The following is a 17,137-nucleotide window of genomic DNA, read 5'->3' as shown; positions in this document are numbered from 1 at the left end:
CATCTCCGCGCTGCATCACATCATCATGGGGCTCCGAAAGGGGCCTGGCGATGACGTGTGCTGAAAGGGAGTACTCAGTTTTCACTCCGTTTGTTGTACACCGCTCCTTGCCTATTCCATCTCCAGGCGCTGCATGACGTCATTGCCGTGCACCGAAGGGGGTCCGGCAATGATGCGCGCTGAAAGGGAGTACTCAGTTTTCACTCCAGTTTCTTGTTTGTTTGTTTAATTGTTTGTGACCTCCGGCACCAAAGGTGGATGGAGGTTATGCTTTCACCCCTGTTTGTCTGTCTATTTGTCCATTTGATTGCGAACAAGATATCTCAAAAGGTTGTTGACGGATTCGTACGAAATTTGGCAGAGAGGTAGCATAGGGGACAAGGACAAAATGATTAGATTTTGGTGAAGATCCGGATTCGGATCCGGCTACTAGAATTTTAAAAGTGATTCTTCACCATTGGGAGATGGGGCCAAAAACGATACAAAGCAGGATATCTCAAAAAGTTGTGGACAGATGATTTTGATTAAATGTGATTCTGTATTGTGATTTTCTGGTCTACTCTGTGATACAAAACGTAAACTGTTCACTTGGCGGAGGTATGCTCTCTACTGAGTGTCGTTCTAGTTTGTTTGTTTGTTTGTCTGGGCGATATCTCAGCCATGCTTTGAGCTAGGAAGCTGAAATTTTGGCAAAACAGGGAGCAAGTACTTTGTCAAAAACGGTATTTTTAGTTTTTTGATTAATCAATTAATCAATATCTTAATCAATTATCGATTAATTAAGTACTTATTTATTCCCTTTCTCATTTGGGCAATATCTTAGGCACCTTTTGAGCTAGAAAGCTGATATTTGGGCACGACAATGACGAACTGATTTGGCTGTAAAGGATATTTTTGATTTATTGATTAGTCAATTTATCGATTAATTATTTAATTATTCGATTAATGACATGATTTTTTAAAAAATTTGAGTTACAGATTGGGATGAAACGGTGGTGGTTTAGGTATTCTATTAGCCAATTAATTCATAATTTAATTATTTTATGATTATTATTTATTTATTTTCATTATTAATGACTTTTTTTTGGGGGGGGGGGGGATACAGAATCGAGGCTCGTGAAAGAGCTAACATTTATCACACAAACAAATCAAACAGACAAACAAACAAAGTATATATAAAAAGGGGAGCGGTAGACAAGATGGGGAGAGAAGGGCAAGCACATAAACTCAACATTTAAGAGCAGGGGCATCGGGAATGTGTGGGAGGGAGAGGGCTTGGGGGGAGGCGGCGTGGGAAGGGGGGGGGGTGGGAGAAGTATAAACACAAGGACACCAAGGACTTCCAGGAGAGAAGTTGGTATTTCAAAAAAGTGGATTTGGGGTGAAATTAGCAGGGGTAGAACAGATCAAGGTTTTGGATGGGGGAAGATAAGATAAGAGATGGTGGTGAACAGCTGTTTTAAAGACCTGGAGGGAGGAGTGGGATTGAAGAGAGTGAGGGAGTTTGTTCCAGATGCGGGAGAAAAGACGAATGAAGGAGTGAAGGTTAGCAGAGAGTCTTGATTTTGGCAGTTTAACCATAAGAGGGTTGCAGGCAGATCTTGTGTGACCTGTCGGAATATTTGGGGGACAGAGCCCAGAGAGAGCTGGAGGAGCAAGGCCAGAGAGGAGTCGGTAGAAGACAGAAAGACCACCAACCTGCCTGCGGTGAGTAAGTGAAAGACCCTCGAAGGTAGCTTCATCGCGGGAGATTCCAATGATTCTGGACGCTTTGGTTTCAACAGCGTGAAGACGAGCGAGTTGTGAGGCAGGAGCACCAGCCCAGAGGGGGGAACAGTATTCCATTGAGCTGCGGATGAAAGTCTTATATGTGGTGAGGAGCTCAGGTGTGCCAAGGAAGGACTTCGTACGACGGAGGATGCCCAGTCGGCGACTGGCTTTGGAGGCCAGATTTGAAATGTGGTTTTCCCAAGAAAGATCTTGGCAGATAGTGAGACCCAAAAGCTTGAGTGACAGAACTTCTTGGAGAGGATTATTCAGAAAGTGGATGGGAGGGTTGTCCAGTCGATCTTTTCGGAGAGACATCGTAAGAGTGTGAGATTTGTCAGGATTGAAAGACATGTTCCACTTGTTTGCCCAGTCTGTGATTTTGTCCAGGTCTGCAGAGAGTGAGGAGGCTGCAGACTGCCGATCTGAGGGATGAGGAATGGAGCGGCAGAGAGTGGAGTCATCAGCAAAGAGATAGAGAGGATTTTCAAGAGAGTCGGACAGATCATTGATGAAGACCAGAAAAAGCACAGGGCCCAAAACACTGCCTTGGGGAACTCCAGCCTGAACAGGAAGAGGAGTTGAGAGAAACCCATTCAGGGCCACACGTTGACTACGACTAGAGAGGAAGTCCGCCAGCCATGCGTGGAGATTTCCATGGATACCATAGGAGGAGAGTTTGGTGAGCAGAGGGGTGCCAGACCGTATCGAAGGCACGTGATATGTCAAGGGAGACAGCTCTAATTTCCTGTTTGGCATTGAGGATCTCCATCCATTGTTGAGACAGCAGAAGCAGCATGTCCAGAATTTATTTATTTTCTTTCTCACCTGGGCAATATCTCAGGCACCTTTTGAGCTCGGAAGCTATTTGGACACGACACAGACGAAGTGATTTGGATACAAAGGATATTTTTTCTTTATTGATCAATTAATTGTTTATTGATTTATGAAATAATCAATGAATTTTTTTCAGTTAAGTATTTAATTAATTTTCAAAACGTTACAGCTTCGGATGAAACACTGGTGTTTTAGGTATGCTATTAGCCAATTGATTAAGAAATTAAACATTTTACGATTAATATTCATTTATATATATATATATTTTTATATTAATTACGCAATTAATCAATCAATTATTGTACACCTCACCTCTCCCTCCCAATACCGTCTCTATGTGCTGCACGGTGGCATCGCCGTGCGTCAGAGGATATGTTATTTATTTGGCATGGGAGCGGTGTACTTTGAATGTATCTGTACTTGTATTTATTTATTTCTAAATTTCCCGTTCTTTCATCACAGCTAGATGGTTCTCTGGTGTGGACGTTCAGGATACTGAACATACAACAAGGACCAAGCAGGGTGTAGCTGTAACTTTTTGTCCAGCCCCGAGGGCAGCTAAACTCTGCAAAAGGCAAACTGTGCTGTCAGATTTACGTGATGCTATTCGAGTCTTTTCTCAAATCATACAGATCATTTTGAAGCCGATAGAATAGCTCAGAAGTAGTATACCTCACCTTTGAACTGTCTACTCTGAGTTTGGTTTCCTAGCCCAGCTGACAATAAGCGGCCACCCTGGTCGTTGCATCAGAAGGTACGCTATCCTTCAGAAAGACCTTGCGCTAACTGTCCTTTTTGATAGTATTTGTCTGCAGACAGTAAAGCTCACATTGCACCTTTTACAATGAGTAAACTATCGCATGCCAATACTTTGGCCATTTTCTGAATTAGGAAGCAGCACCACCATCTCATGCTATCCCCCATCCTTATCCACAATCTTTATTACCCCCATTAACCCAATCTCAACCTATCCCTCTTACTGGCAGATTGCAGTGTTTGCTTTCCTCTTCTCTCTCTCTCCTCTCATCATTACCTTGCATTTTGTGTCCAAGAGATACCCGACTTACCCTACTGTGTCAGTTCACTACCTCCATCACTTTGCTCTTCTATGAGCCTTGATCTGGTAAATGATATTTTAAAAAGTCACAAGAGAGGAGCCTTAATTGTGCAGTTTCTTTTCAATCTGACAAGTAAAACTATTCAAATTTTACCAACTGTGGCCAAGAATATTCCAGATGAAGCCTAATATATTTAGTTTGTTACAAAGTTAGTCAATGGTAATGACAGATTTACCAGTTTTTATTATATAATGCGATAAAGGTGGAAGATTTGATCGTTTTATGGTGTGGTGAGCAGTGTCTGACCAACACAGCCGTGATGGTGAGCTGAGCACAATGGAAGGAGTCGTACGCTACGGAGCGACTATCCAGCTTGTGTGCACTCTGACTGGCCTCGCTCTACCTCCACTGGTACACTCATCAAACAACCAGTCATTGATTCCTTGTTAGCCTCACCTGTTCTGAAGGGACAGGTCTGTGTCATTGTATGATAGCGTGTGTATGCGTTGTGTCGGCATACATATCTACGTTATTATAGGTCATTCATACTCAGATCTACCATAATTTATATACCTCGGGTGAGGCTCTGAATTGTTAAATCAGAGTCTGGCCACATGACAGGGGTACAGCAGATCCTCCACTCAGCAGATCCAAACCCACCTACGCCGTTGTTAGACGATCGGTCTTGTTTTGCTGTTACACCCCTTCCCCTCCTCATTTATAATTGAATATTTATATTTGTATATTTGTATATTTAAACATACTCTTCAACCCCTTCCTCTTCCCTACCTTAGGTGGTCAGGAGAGTGGAGAGAGGCACAGCCAGCTTGCAATGCACTGAGCCTGTTTCACAGCTGCACAAGGTGGCACTTCAGGTCTCAGGAAAAGATTTGTACCTTGGGTTGGTTGGACACTCGGTCATCTTTGCTCAGGTATCGTCTTTCTATGTGTGGATAATTGCTTGGTTGCTTTGGATGAGTGGTTGTAATGATTTCCTATTCAAGATGGTTAATTACAATTCCAAGGGCTCTTTTTCAGGATCGTCACCGAGCCCCGTACAGCCTCCAACTGTAGTTCGTTTGTGGTAATGTTCCCAGGGATGGTTTGTAAGATCTCTGTGAGGTTCTTCTTTATCATTCCCGTTGCCCCAATTATCACTGGTACCAGTTTGGAACTCTTCAGCTTCCAGGATCTTTTCACTTCATTCTTGAGGTTTTGGTATTTGGTCATTTTCTTGATTTATACATTATTTAGGCCAAAATTGGCAAGTACTGATATCTCGATCAGTAATGCTGTATTTTCCTATTTGTTCCTGAGTACTATGTCCGGTCGCAGTGCTTTGTTTTCTACGTTCACACTGGATGGGATCATCAAGTCATATGTGAGCATTGTCCTTGTTTTCAATGATTGCTTTTGATCGATGAGTTTTCTGGAACTGGGATATTGAAATTTCTGCAGATGTGCCAGTGGATTACTCCACATACCTTGTTGTTTCTTTGGGTGTACAGCTGTTCTGACATGAGTTTTTACGGCGTAGCCCATAGGGCAAAGCCGTCTAGAACATTGTTTGTCTGTTCATATGTCTGTATGTATGTCCCCTCAAACGTATACCAATCAAAGCTGAGCATCTTGTCACATGACAGAGTGATGTGATTACGTCTGATGTCATTATGGCGGTACGGCGGCTGACTCTGCACACCGCCATTTTAATTCCAATTTCGTCCAGGCCGAACATATCGTCAAACCTGTCATATATCACAATCACCAACGCTCCACCGTTACGTTTTTCATTCAGTGTGAAACTCAAACAAACCGATTGTTAAAATGATCATCAAATATCGAAACATAGATGTTACGGATCTTCCAACGGCACAGTATGTATAGGCCTTAGGCTTCATGCCTTCATCCCTCACCTTCAGGCTGCTTCGGACAAATTATGGCCAGATTTCTTAATACAGTAGTATCGTTTTCGTTCATACTAATAATGTAGTAAATATAATCGTGACACTGCAATCCCTTTGTCGTTATTGCAAAGTTTATAGATTGAAGTGGTGTATGGTTCATGAATCGATGATAAGCGGTGTACGGTACTAATAACCACGGAAGTAAGGAATTGGCCTCGGTTTTTTTTAGTTATATACTTTTCACAATAATGATAACGTACCGTTAATATTATCGTAAATCTAATAGTAACACTAATCCCTTCGTAGTGACTGCAAAGTTACTGCAGGTTAAAATATATCTTCTGTATATTAAAGTAGTGGCAGTTTTGTGTCCGTCCATCCGTCACGCTACGTCATTACGTCCATGATGTCATTATGCGGTACGATGGCGTACGACGGCTGACTCCACCGACCGACATTTTAATTTATATGCCATACAGGTCGAACATGTCGTCGAAGCGGTCGAACCTGTCATGTGTTTTTACACACGGACAGCTGTACGTTGCAGCAAGTAGAGTAGGAGACCCCCTCGATCTGCGCATCTTTGCCATCCACAGTGAATTCCAGATAAGGAGAGGAACTGCACATGCTCTAGGCCGACTAACCCGCAACGTTGTTTATAGTGAGATCATGTAAACTCAGGAGCAGATCGAGAGTAAAACATGGAGCTCCCAAGAAAATGTTTAAAATTAAAAAAAAAAAAAAAAAAAAAAAAAAACTTTAAATGGACTAAAATACTTTACATTAACCTTTTATAGTTCACCAATACATACTTTACATTAGAACAAACGTAGGCTATATGTAAAAAAAAGAATTTCCATGGTGACAGACAGCTTGGAGACTTAGAGTACTACAAAATAATTTAATGCTTACATTATTTGCTAACTGGTATCTCCACCCAGGCCATACTATCCTCTTCAACTAAAATATCAAACAAGCCCGGCTACACCATAGACTTTCGGTCTTGTTTACATCCCGATAGGAAGTGACTCGTGCTTTCTGTTTCTACCTTGCAGAACCTACGCTTGTCCGATTGACTAAGTCCTGCCATCTTTTTAAATCCATTGGTGCAATGTCCTTGGTCTTGGGCATTAATAATGATTCGTTCTCCATCCCAGTTGAGCTGACTTCTTCTTAGCCATTCCAGTGATCCTTCTTTGTCTTTCCCCAATCTGTCCAACTTTTTTTTAGATATTTCCCTGCTCTTTTGTCTTTCTCCCAGTTGTCACGATATATCTGCTGGTATTTCATCTTGTATTTTTCTTTTGTCTTTTTTGCAATTGTTGGGGCTTTACTTGTTGCTGTTTCGGTTTGGTGCGTGACATCTTCTAATCACACGTTTTTGGAAATTTTTTGTAAGGTGTGTTGGAGATACCTTTACTGGCTTGTTGTGTTCATGCTTGTACACAAATTGTATTCGGTAGTCTGTTGACCAACCCAAGGTACATACTCTGCTGGTTTTGCACATTTTTTATGACAAATTTGGTGGCCCTCTTGTACTCCAAGGTATTTGTAAGATGCTTCGTTGTCTAGCTCCTGTATTATTGTATTTAGGTCGATTTTTTTATGCTGTCCGTGTTTGTTGGTCTACCTTGTATGAATATGCACTTGGCACACTTGCAGTCATGTGAAAAAGTAAGTACACCCCATGTAAAGTTTTGACGTTTTCAACATATTTCAACATACAGCAATTTGATCTTCATTTCAACAATATTGATAGATAAAGGTGATATAATATAACAAATATCATGAAACATTTACATTTTGTAGTCCATTGTATAATTTAAATAAACATAAATGCAAATTTCACATGTGGAAAAAGGAAGTACACCCTTGGCTTTAATCAGTGGTATTGCCCCCTTTGGCAGAAACAACCTCAAGTAGGCGTTTGTTATAACTGTCTACCAGTCTCTGACATCGACTGGGAGAAATTTTTGCCCACTCCTCCATGCAGAATTCTTTCAGCTGTGCGATGTTTGAGGAGTTTCTTACATGCACAGCTCGTTTCAAATCCCCCCACAACACCTCGATGGGATTTAGATCCGGGCTTTGACTTGGCCATTCCAGAAACCTCCATTTCTTTCTTTTCAGCCATTCCTTGGTGGATTTACTGGTATGTTTAGGGTCATTGTCATGTTGCAAGGTCCACCTTCGGTTGATCTTCAACTTCCCGACAGATGGCCTCACATTATCCTCAAGCACCCTCTGGTACAATGAAGAATTCATAGTGGATTCTATGATGGTGAGCTGCCCAGGCTCTGATGCAGCAAAGCTGCCCCAAACCATAATATTTCCACCACCATGCTTTACAGTTGGTATCAGGTTCTTGTGGTCAAATGCTGTCTTTGGTTTCCGCCAAACATGTCTTCTGGTACTGTGGCCAAATAGCTCCATCTTTGATTAATCTGTCCAGAGCACATTGTTCCAGAAGTGCTGGTCTTTGCCTAGGTGTTCCTTGGCAAACTTTAGTCTTCCCCTGTTCTTTCTGGACAGCAAAGGTTTCCTCCTGGCACACCTCCCAAGTAGATCAAATTTGTGCAGCCTCTTTCTAATGGTAGACTCGTGCACTTTGACGTCAACAGTGGCAAGAGCTACCTGTAGGTCCCGTGATGACATTCTGGGGTTCTTAGAGACTTCTTTCAGCATCTTGTGGTCTGCTCTCGGGCTGAGCTTGCTGGGGCGGCCTGGCCTGAACAAGTTGGCAGTTGTTTGGAATCTTCTCCACTTGTCGATGTTCTTCCGGACAGTCGAATGATTGATTTCAAATTGTTTGGAGATCTTTTAAAATCCGTTCCTATTCTCGTAGGCATCAATAACCTTCTTTCTGAAGGCCTCAGAGAGCTCTTTCGATCTAGGCATGGTGACGCCGCACATTTCCAACAACAGAGCAAACCAAACTAAATGTCTGAGGTTTAAATAAGACAGGTTCCTCCAAGATCCTCTCTAACGATGTTCTAATCATTTGCACCTGAGCTGGTGCACCTGATTGTAATTTTAGGTATTTGAAGTAGTGATAAATGTAGGGGTGTACTTACTTTTTACACATACGAAATTTGCATTTATGTTTATTTAAATTATACAATGGACTACAAAATGTAAATGTTTCATGATATTTGTTATATTATATCACCTTTATCTATCAATATTGTTGAAATGAAGATCAAATAGCTGTATGTTGAAAAAGTCAAAACTTTACATGGGGTGTACTTACTTTTTCACGTGACTGTACCTAGGCCAAATTCCATTTTGCCGAACCGTTTCGCTCATTTCAGTTGTTCTGCAAATTTTTCGTCGTTCGGTGCAAAGAGTTTTAAATCATCAATATACAGTAGATGCGTCACCTTTCTTGTTTCTTTGGACGTTATTTTATCGGATGTTGGGGTGTATCCATGTCCATGCTCATTAATGAGGTTACTTAGTGGGTCCAGGGCCAGGCAAAACAGGAGAGGAGAAAGGCTGTCTCCTTGAAAGATCCAATGTCGTATCTTCACTCTTGGTATTTCAATCTTTCCTTCTGAGTGTTGCAGGATTGGTGTGGTATTCCATTAATCCATGGCTTTCTCAATCAACTTTGTGTGTGTGTGTCAGTTGCCTGTCAAATGGCACTCAAGTGCTGCCTCAGCCAGTCGGTGGCCGCTGTTGTGTCAAAGGCCGTCAATCAGGCAGGACAGCTCTTTTAAGACTTAACTTCTGATGTCAAAATTGGACACGTCTGGATCGATATTTATGTGGTGGTGATTTGCTGATGAAAAACCTGTCATCCAGTCATGACCATCACGTGCAATGGCTGAAGTTAAAAAAAACTCGATACCACCTGTGCCACTCAGTTTTAAAGGTTCTCGTGAAAGGGTGCTCGCATTTCGAAAATGGTTCGCCTTTCCCAATAACTCGTGTATTTCATTCCTGCATCTTATTCCTTTCCCCTAGGCTACCCCTTGTCCAAGAGATGCCTCTTGTCAGATCCTCTCTGATAGTTCCAGCTGGACAATCATAGGTACCGAGACAACAGACATATCCTTCTACCAATCGCTTGGACCGCCAACTCCTCTTGCCTCTCCGATACCCACTGCTGTCTCGTTGCAGGTTTGCCAGACAAGATGAACACATTTGCTTTTTTGTTGTTGTTGTTGTTGTATACTTAGTCTAGGCCCATATTATAAGAGCCAACACATAGAACATATAATAAAGGGAGCAAGAGGGAGACAAAAAGGGGAGAGGGAGGGATGCATAACAACAGTAGAGAACAGGGACATCAGGAGATCTGTGGAAGAGAGAGGGCTGGGGTGGGGTACACGGGATAAACAAGATGGACACTACTAGGACTTTCAGGAAAGAAAACAGGGAATTTGAAGGAGGTGAGTTTGGGCTGCATTAATGGGGTTAGAAAAGATCGAGATTTTGGATGGAGAAGATAAGAGAAGGTGGTGAACAGCTGTTTTGAAGACCTGGAGGGAGGAGTGGGATGGAAGAGATTGTGAGAGTTTGTTTCAGAGGTAGAAAAAGAGGAATGAAAGAGTGAAGGTGAGCAGAGTCTTGATGTTGGCAATTTCACCAGAAGAGGAATGCTGGCAGATATTGTGCGTCCTGCAGGAATATTTGGGGGACAGAGCACAGACAGAGGAGGGGGAGCTAGGATGGAGAGGAGTTGATAGAAGGCAGAAAGACCACAAACCTGCCTGCGGTGAGCGAGTGAAAGGCCCTCAGAATCTTCAGCTTCATCATAGGAGATTCCAATGATTCTAAAAGCTTTGGTTTCTACAGCGTGAAGCCGAGCTAGGTGTGAGGCAGGAGCACCAGCCCAGAGGGGAGAGCAGTATTCCATTGAGCTGCGTATGAAAGCCTTGTATGTGGTGAGGAGTTCAGGTGCAAGGAAGGACTTCGCACGACGGAGGATGCTCAGTCAACAACTGGTTTTGGAAGCCAGCTTGGAATTGTGGTTTTCCCAGGAAAGATCATGGCAGATAGTGAGACCCAAAAGCTTGAGTGACAGAACTTATTGGAGAGGTTTGAGAAAGTAGATGGGAGAGTTTTCCAGACACCATTATAAGACTGGCATGCTTGTGAAACAAATCACCATGATGAGCCAATTCATTCCATAGTAAAAATGGATAACTTTAGAGGGAGATATAAATGTTCTCATCATTGAAGAGACTCGACATCTTTACTGCATCCCTCCCCATCCCATCCCAAGCTGAGCAGTGTGGGTGATGTGGCGAGGCTCGAAATCCTGGGTGATGGCTTGGATACTGGACTTTGCATTTGCTTTGGAGACATTTCCATGGAAACTGTATTCCGGTAAGACATTTATACATGATTGCTCAAAACTCATCGCAATGTATTTTTCATGATAGATTACCAAATCGGATGTTATGGTTATTAGTGTACACCGGAGGGGACTATAGGTTTGCACTCCGTCCCTCCGTCTGTCAGTCCGTCATGCAAAGAACAGTTTTCCGGACTTTTTTTCTACACTCTTAATGCTAATGATTTCAAACTTGGTACATGGTTTCCTCATGATAAGTTACAGATCAAGTTCGAACTTCACGACGTTTCGATCATTTTTGACAAAGTTATGGCACTTTGAACTTTGGTAATTTCCCCAACAGTTTTCCGGACGACAGACTGCCAGTAGGGGACGTGTATTGCAGTGCAATACTCAGAATGCTTGTTCTTCATAGTTGAAGACAGCATTTGACATATGATGTGCGAACACATGTGTGTGTATTTGGTGTGTCAGAGCTGCTGCCTGCATGTTAACAACATTCTAAGATAGCCAGCGGTGCAAACTGGTATCAGAAAATACCCAAGACCCGACTAGTGGCTATTCACAGCTGAGGCAGGAATTAAGAATTTGTTCATGGAGTCAGCGATAGCGCGAACACTTTATAGAAGACAATATGGAATCCGTAACGTGAACCAACAATGCTGGCAGTGGGGACACTGAGCTTAACGTCCATTTGAAGGATGATGCAGTTGGTGATGTAATGCACTGCCTGTGAAGTATCATCTTCTTCGTCTTCTTCTGGTTAGTCTGCCTCCAAACCTGAGGATTCTTGCGATCCGACAGTTTGTAGTTGGGTGTGGGAATTGAACCAAGAATAGACAACCCAAAGATAAAAGAGTTGCTTCTGCACCAACCTGTCATACAACACACGGTGCAATACGTCGAGGGTATTAAAAGATGGAATTATATAATCACCATCAACTGCATGTCACAGGAAGTTGTGGGGTACCTTAGGGATCAGTACTCAGACCATTATCTTCTTCTATATATATAAAAGAAAGTTTTTGTTTGTTTGTTTGTCTGCACGCGCTAATCTCCTGAACGGTGAAAGATAGGAGGAAACCTCTGAAACAAAAAATGTCTGGACGGGCCCTGGGAAGGTTATAGGCGAGGTGGTGAGGCCGGTCGAGGCTGGTGAGGCCGGGCTGGGCCCATTTCGAAATTTGTGGGGAAGCAGTTGCCCTGAAACAACTTGCCTTTGCCTCTTGGAAGGCTAATCCAACTGAAGGCAATCTCAGTTCCTTCCACCAAGCTCGGAACAAGTGTGTGTCTACCCTCAGGAGTGCCAGGAAGCACTATCTCTCCTCACTCAAGAATGAACTCTCAAACCTGTCTCCTTCCTCCAAATCCTGGTGGCGTCTGGTCAAATCCGTTTCTGGTGTTTGTTCCCCCTCCATCCCCTCCCTTACCTCAAATGGCCACACAGTTGACATCGCACGTGACAAAGCCGAATGCCTCAACTCTGTGTTTGCCTCAAAATCCTTAGTCCCAAACCCATCTCTCTCTGTTCCCACCTTTCCCAGTCGAACCCAACTGCTCCTGAACTCTGTGTCCTTCTCTCCTGACAAGGTGGAGGAGTTTTTGTCAAACCTCGACTCTGATTCTGCAACTGGACCAGACGGCATCAGCCCATGGGTCCTAAAATCCTGCTCTGCCGCTCTATCTCACCCTCTCTCTGTTCTTTTCACCCTATCGTTTGCTCAAGGTCATCTGCCAGCATCCTGGAAATCAGCTAACATTACCGCTTTACACAAAAAAGGTGCAAAAACAGATCCTTGCAACTACAGACCAATCAGCCTGCTCCCAATTATCAGCAAAGTCATGGAATCCATCATTGCTTCGGATATGAAATCTTTCCTCTTCTCCAATGGCTTGATCTCTGATCATCAATTTGGTTTCAGACCAGGTCACTCTACTCTGGACATGCTGCTTCTGCTGTCTCAACAATGGATGGAGGTCCTCAATGCCAAACAGGAAATCAGAGCTGTCTCCCTTGACATATCACATGCCTTTGATACGGTCTGGCACCCAGCTCTGCTCACCAAACTCTCCTCCTATGGTATCCATGGAAATCTCCATGCATGGCTTGCGGACTTCCTCTCTGGTCGTAGTCAACGTGTGGCCCTAAATGGATTTCTCTCATCTCCCCTTCCTGTTCAGGCTGGAGTTCCCCAAGGCAGTGTGCTGGGCCCTGTGCTTTTTCTGGTCTTTATCAATGATCTCTCCGACTCTCTGGAAAATCCTCTCTATCTCTTTGCTGATGACTCCACTCTCTGCCGCTCCATTCCTCTTCCCTCAGATCGGCAGTCTGCAGCCTCCTCACTCTCTGAAGACCTGGACAAAATCACAGACTGGTCAAACAAGTGGAACATGTCTTTCAATCCTGACAAATCTCACTCTCTTACGATGTCTCTCCGAAAAGATCGACTGGACTCCCATCTACTTTCTCAACAATCCTCTCCAAGAAGTTCTGTCGCTCAAGCTTTTGGGTCTCACTATCTGCCATGATCTTTCTTGGGAAAACCACATTTCCAAGCTGGCCTCCAAAGCCAGTCGCCGACTGGGCATCCTCCGTCGTGCGAAGTCCTTCCTCGGCACACCTGAGCTCCTCACCACATACAAGGCTTTCATCCGCAGCTCAATGGAATACTGTTCTCCCCTATGGGCTGGTGCTCCTGCCTCACACCTGGCCCGGCTTCACGCTGTTGAATCCAAAGCTTTCAAAATCATTGGAATCTCCCGCGATGAAGCTACCTCTGAGGGCCTTTCACTCACTCACCGCAGGCAGGTAGGTGGTCTTTCTGTCTTCTACCGACTCCTCTCCAGCCTTGCTCCCCCAGCTCTCTCTGTGCTCTGTCCCCCAAATATTCCTACAGGTCGCACAAGATCTGCCAGCCACCCTCTGATGGTTAAACTGCCGAAATCTCGGCTTTCTGCTCACCTTCACTCTTTCATTCCTCTTTTCTCCCGCCTCTGGAACAAACTCCCACACTCCCTTCAATCCCACTCCTCCCTCCAGGTCTTTAAAACAGCTGTTCACCACCATCTCTTATCTTCCCCCATCCAAAACCTTGATCTTTTCTACCCCCACTAATTCACCCCAGATCCACCTTGTTTGAAATTCCAACTTCTTTCCTGGAAGTCCTGGCAGTGTCCATATGTTTATACCTCTCCCACCCCCCCCCCCTTCACATGCCTCCCCCCCCTTCACATGCCTCCCCCCCCTTCACATGCCTCCCCCCAAAGCCCTCTCCCTCCCACAGATCTCTCGATGTCTCCATGTCCCTGCTCCACTCTCTGCCCTGCTCTCAAATGTTGTGTTTGTGTCCTGCCCCCTCTCTCCCCATCTTGTCTACCGCTCCCGATGTTATTTGTTTTATGTGTCTGTTTGTCTTTCTGTGTGATTAATGTTCGCTCTTTCACGAGCCTCGATCTTGTATACAAAAAAAAAAAAAAAAAAAAAAAAAGCTGAGCTGAATTATAGTAGTCAATCTTCTACGGCCACGAGTAAAAGCTGAATTATAGTAGTCAATCTTCTATGGCCGCGAGTAAAAGATAAATTATAGTAGTCAATCTTCTACGGCCGTGGTGTAAAAGCTAAATTATAGTAGTCAATCTTCTACGGCCACGAGTAAAAGCTGAATTATAGTAGTCAATCTTCTACGGCCACGAGTAAAAGCAGAATTATAGTCGTCAATCTTCTACGGCCGCGAGTAAAAGCTGAATTATAGAAGTAAATTAATTCAAAAAGAACTAAAAATGTCGGGACGGGCTCCGGGAAGGTTATAGGCTAGGTGGCGAGGCCGGTCGAGGCCCACCTCGGCCGGGCCAGGCCCATTTCGCAATTAAAAGCTGAGCTGAATTATAGTAGTAAATTCATTCAAAAAGAACTAAAAATGTTGGGACGGGCCCCGGGAAGGTTATAGGCTAGGTGGCGAGGCCGGTCGAGGCCCGGTCCGGGCCGGGCCCATTTCGCAATTAAAAGCTGAGCTGAATTATAGTAGTCAATCGTCTATGGCCACGAGTATAAGCTGAATTATAGTCGTCAATCTTCTACAGCCGTGAGTAAAAGCTGAATTATAGCAGTAAATTAATTCAAAAAGAACTAAAAATGTCGGGACGGGCCCCAGGAAGGTTATAGACTAGGTGGTGCGGCCGGTCAATGCCCACCTCGGCCGGGCCGGGCCCATTTCGCAATTAAAAGCTGAGCTGAATTATAGTAGTCAATCTTCTACGGCCGCGAGTAAAAGCTGAATTACAGTAGTAAATTCATTCAAAAAGAACCCGGGCAATGCCGGGTGCTTTCGGCTAGTTATTTATAATTTACATCAACGATTTGGATAGTAGGGTTAATAGGTGGTTTTGTAAATTTACAGGTGACTCAAAGCTTGGAGGAAAGGCACAACAGGGTCAGTAATTTAAACCTCAACTACAATGACACGCGGTAGAGCGCACACCTCCGCCAGATGGAAGTTTTTTTTTGTATACAGAGTCGAGGCTCGTGAAAGAGCTAACATTTATCAAACAAAGTATATAAAAAGGGGAGCAGTCGACAAGATGGGTAGAGAAGGGGAGGAAGCACACAAACACAACATTTGAGAGCAGGGACATCGGGAGATGTGTGGGAGGGAGAGGGCCTGGGGGGAGGCAGGATAGGCATAAAACGCAAGGACACCAAGGACTTCCAGGAAAGAAGTCGGCACCTCAAAAAAGTGGATTTGGGGTGAAATTAGTGGGGGTAGAAAAGATCAAGGTTTTGGATGGGGGAAGATAAGAGACGGTGGTGAACAGCCGTTTTAAAGACCTGGAGGGAGGAGTGGGATTGAAGAGAGTGAGGGAGTTTGTTCCAGAGGCGGGAGAAAAGAGGAATGAAGGAGTGAAGGTGAGCAGTCTTGATTTTGGCAGTTTAACCATAAGAGGGTTGCAGGCAGATCTTGTGCGACCTGCAGGAATATTTGGGGGACAGAGCCCAGAGAGAGCTGGGGGAGCAAGGCCGGACAGGAGTCGGTAGAAGACGGAAAGACCACCAACCTGCCTGCGGTGAGTAAGTGAAAGCCCCTCGGAGATAGCGTCATCGCGGGAGATTCCAATGATTCTGAACGCTTTGGTTTCAACAGCGTGAAGACGAGCTAGGTGTGAGGCAGGAGCACCAGCCCAGAGAGGAGAGCAGTACTCCATTGAGCTGCGGATGAAAGCCTTGTATGTGGAGAGGAGCTCAGGTGTGCCAAGGAAGGACTTCGCACGACGGAGGATGCCCAGTCGGCGACTGGCTTTGGAGGCCAGCTTGGAAATGTCGTTTTCCCAGGAAAGATCATGGCAGATAGTGAGACCCAAAAGCTTGAGTGACAGAACTTCTTGGAGAGGATTATTCAGAAAGTAGATGGGAGGGTTGTCCAGTCGGTCTTTTCAGAGAGACATCGTAAGTGTGAGATTTGTCAGGATTGAAAGATGTTCCACTTGTTTGCCCAGTCTGTGATTTTGTCCAGGTCTGCAGAGAGTGAGAAGGCTGCAGACTGCCGATCTGAGGGATGAGGAATGGAGCGGCAGAGAGTGGAGTCATCAGCAAAGTGATAGAGAGGATTTTCAAGAGAGTCAGAGAGATCATTGATGAAGACCAGAAAAAGCACAGGGCCCAGAACACTGCCCTGGGGAACTCCAGCCTGAACAGGAAGAGGAGATGAGAGAAACCCATTCAGGGCCACACGTTGACTACGACTAGAGAGGAAGTCCGCCAGCCATGTGTGGAGATTTCCATGGATACCAAAGGAGGAGAGTTTGGTGAGCAGAGCGGGGTGCCAGACCGTATCGAAGGCACGTGATATGTTGAGGGAGACAGCTCTAATTTCCTGTTCGACATTGAGGACCTCCATCCAACATTTGTATCCTATCGATCGGCCCAATCTACATCCGGACCATTCGTCCTTATCACACACTGAAATCTAATCCGTTTGTTCTTGTTACTTCCCCAACTCATCCACCAAGGTTTGTCAAAATCCATCTGCAACTTTTTGAAATATCATTCTATCGTATCTACGTATCTCTCAATGGTGAAGACTCACATAAAAAATTGTCGGATCCAGAACTACACTGTGATTGTCGGATCCAGGATCATTCCGTCCTCGTCACACACCCAACCTCTCCATCAAATCCATCCACAACGTTTTGAGATATCCTGTTCACAAACACAGTGGTGAGGTAATAAAACATTTTCCTGGGCTGACCCCACAAGGTGCTGGGAATAAATTAGG

General features: G+C 44.4%; 1 protein-coding gene across 2 annotated transcripts in view; it reads left to right on the top strand.

Annotated features, from left to right (window-relative positions):
• Positions 1-17,137, top strand: part of LOC137427626 (recombining binding protein suppressor of hairless-like protein) — a 38,251-nt gene that overhangs the window by 20,110 nt on the left and 1,004 nt on the right. For both annotated transcript variants that reach the window (XM_078777964.1, XM_068117238.2), the window contains 4 exons: positions 3,961-4,073; positions 4,457-4,594; positions 9,533-9,688; positions 10,797-10,900. In XM_078777964.1, coding sequence (XP_078634090.1) covers positions 3,961-4,073; positions 4,457-4,594; positions 9,533-9,688; positions 10,797-10,900 — 511 coding nt within the window. The remainder of the gene's footprint in view (positions 1-3,960; positions 4,074-4,456; positions 4,595-9,532; positions 9,689-10,796; positions 10,901-17,137) is intronic.

This window comes from Myxine glutinosa, chromosome 5 (genome assembly GCF_964187855.1).
Source record: "Myxine glutinosa chromosome 5, kmMyxGlut1.1, whole genome shotgun sequence".
Classification (NCBI taxonomy): Eukaryota; Metazoa; Chordata; class Myxini; order Myxiniformes; family Myxinidae; genus Myxine; species Myxine glutinosa.
The sequence above is the reverse complement of the archived record's forward strand: the minus strand, read 5'-3'. Positions and strand labels throughout refer to the sequence as shown.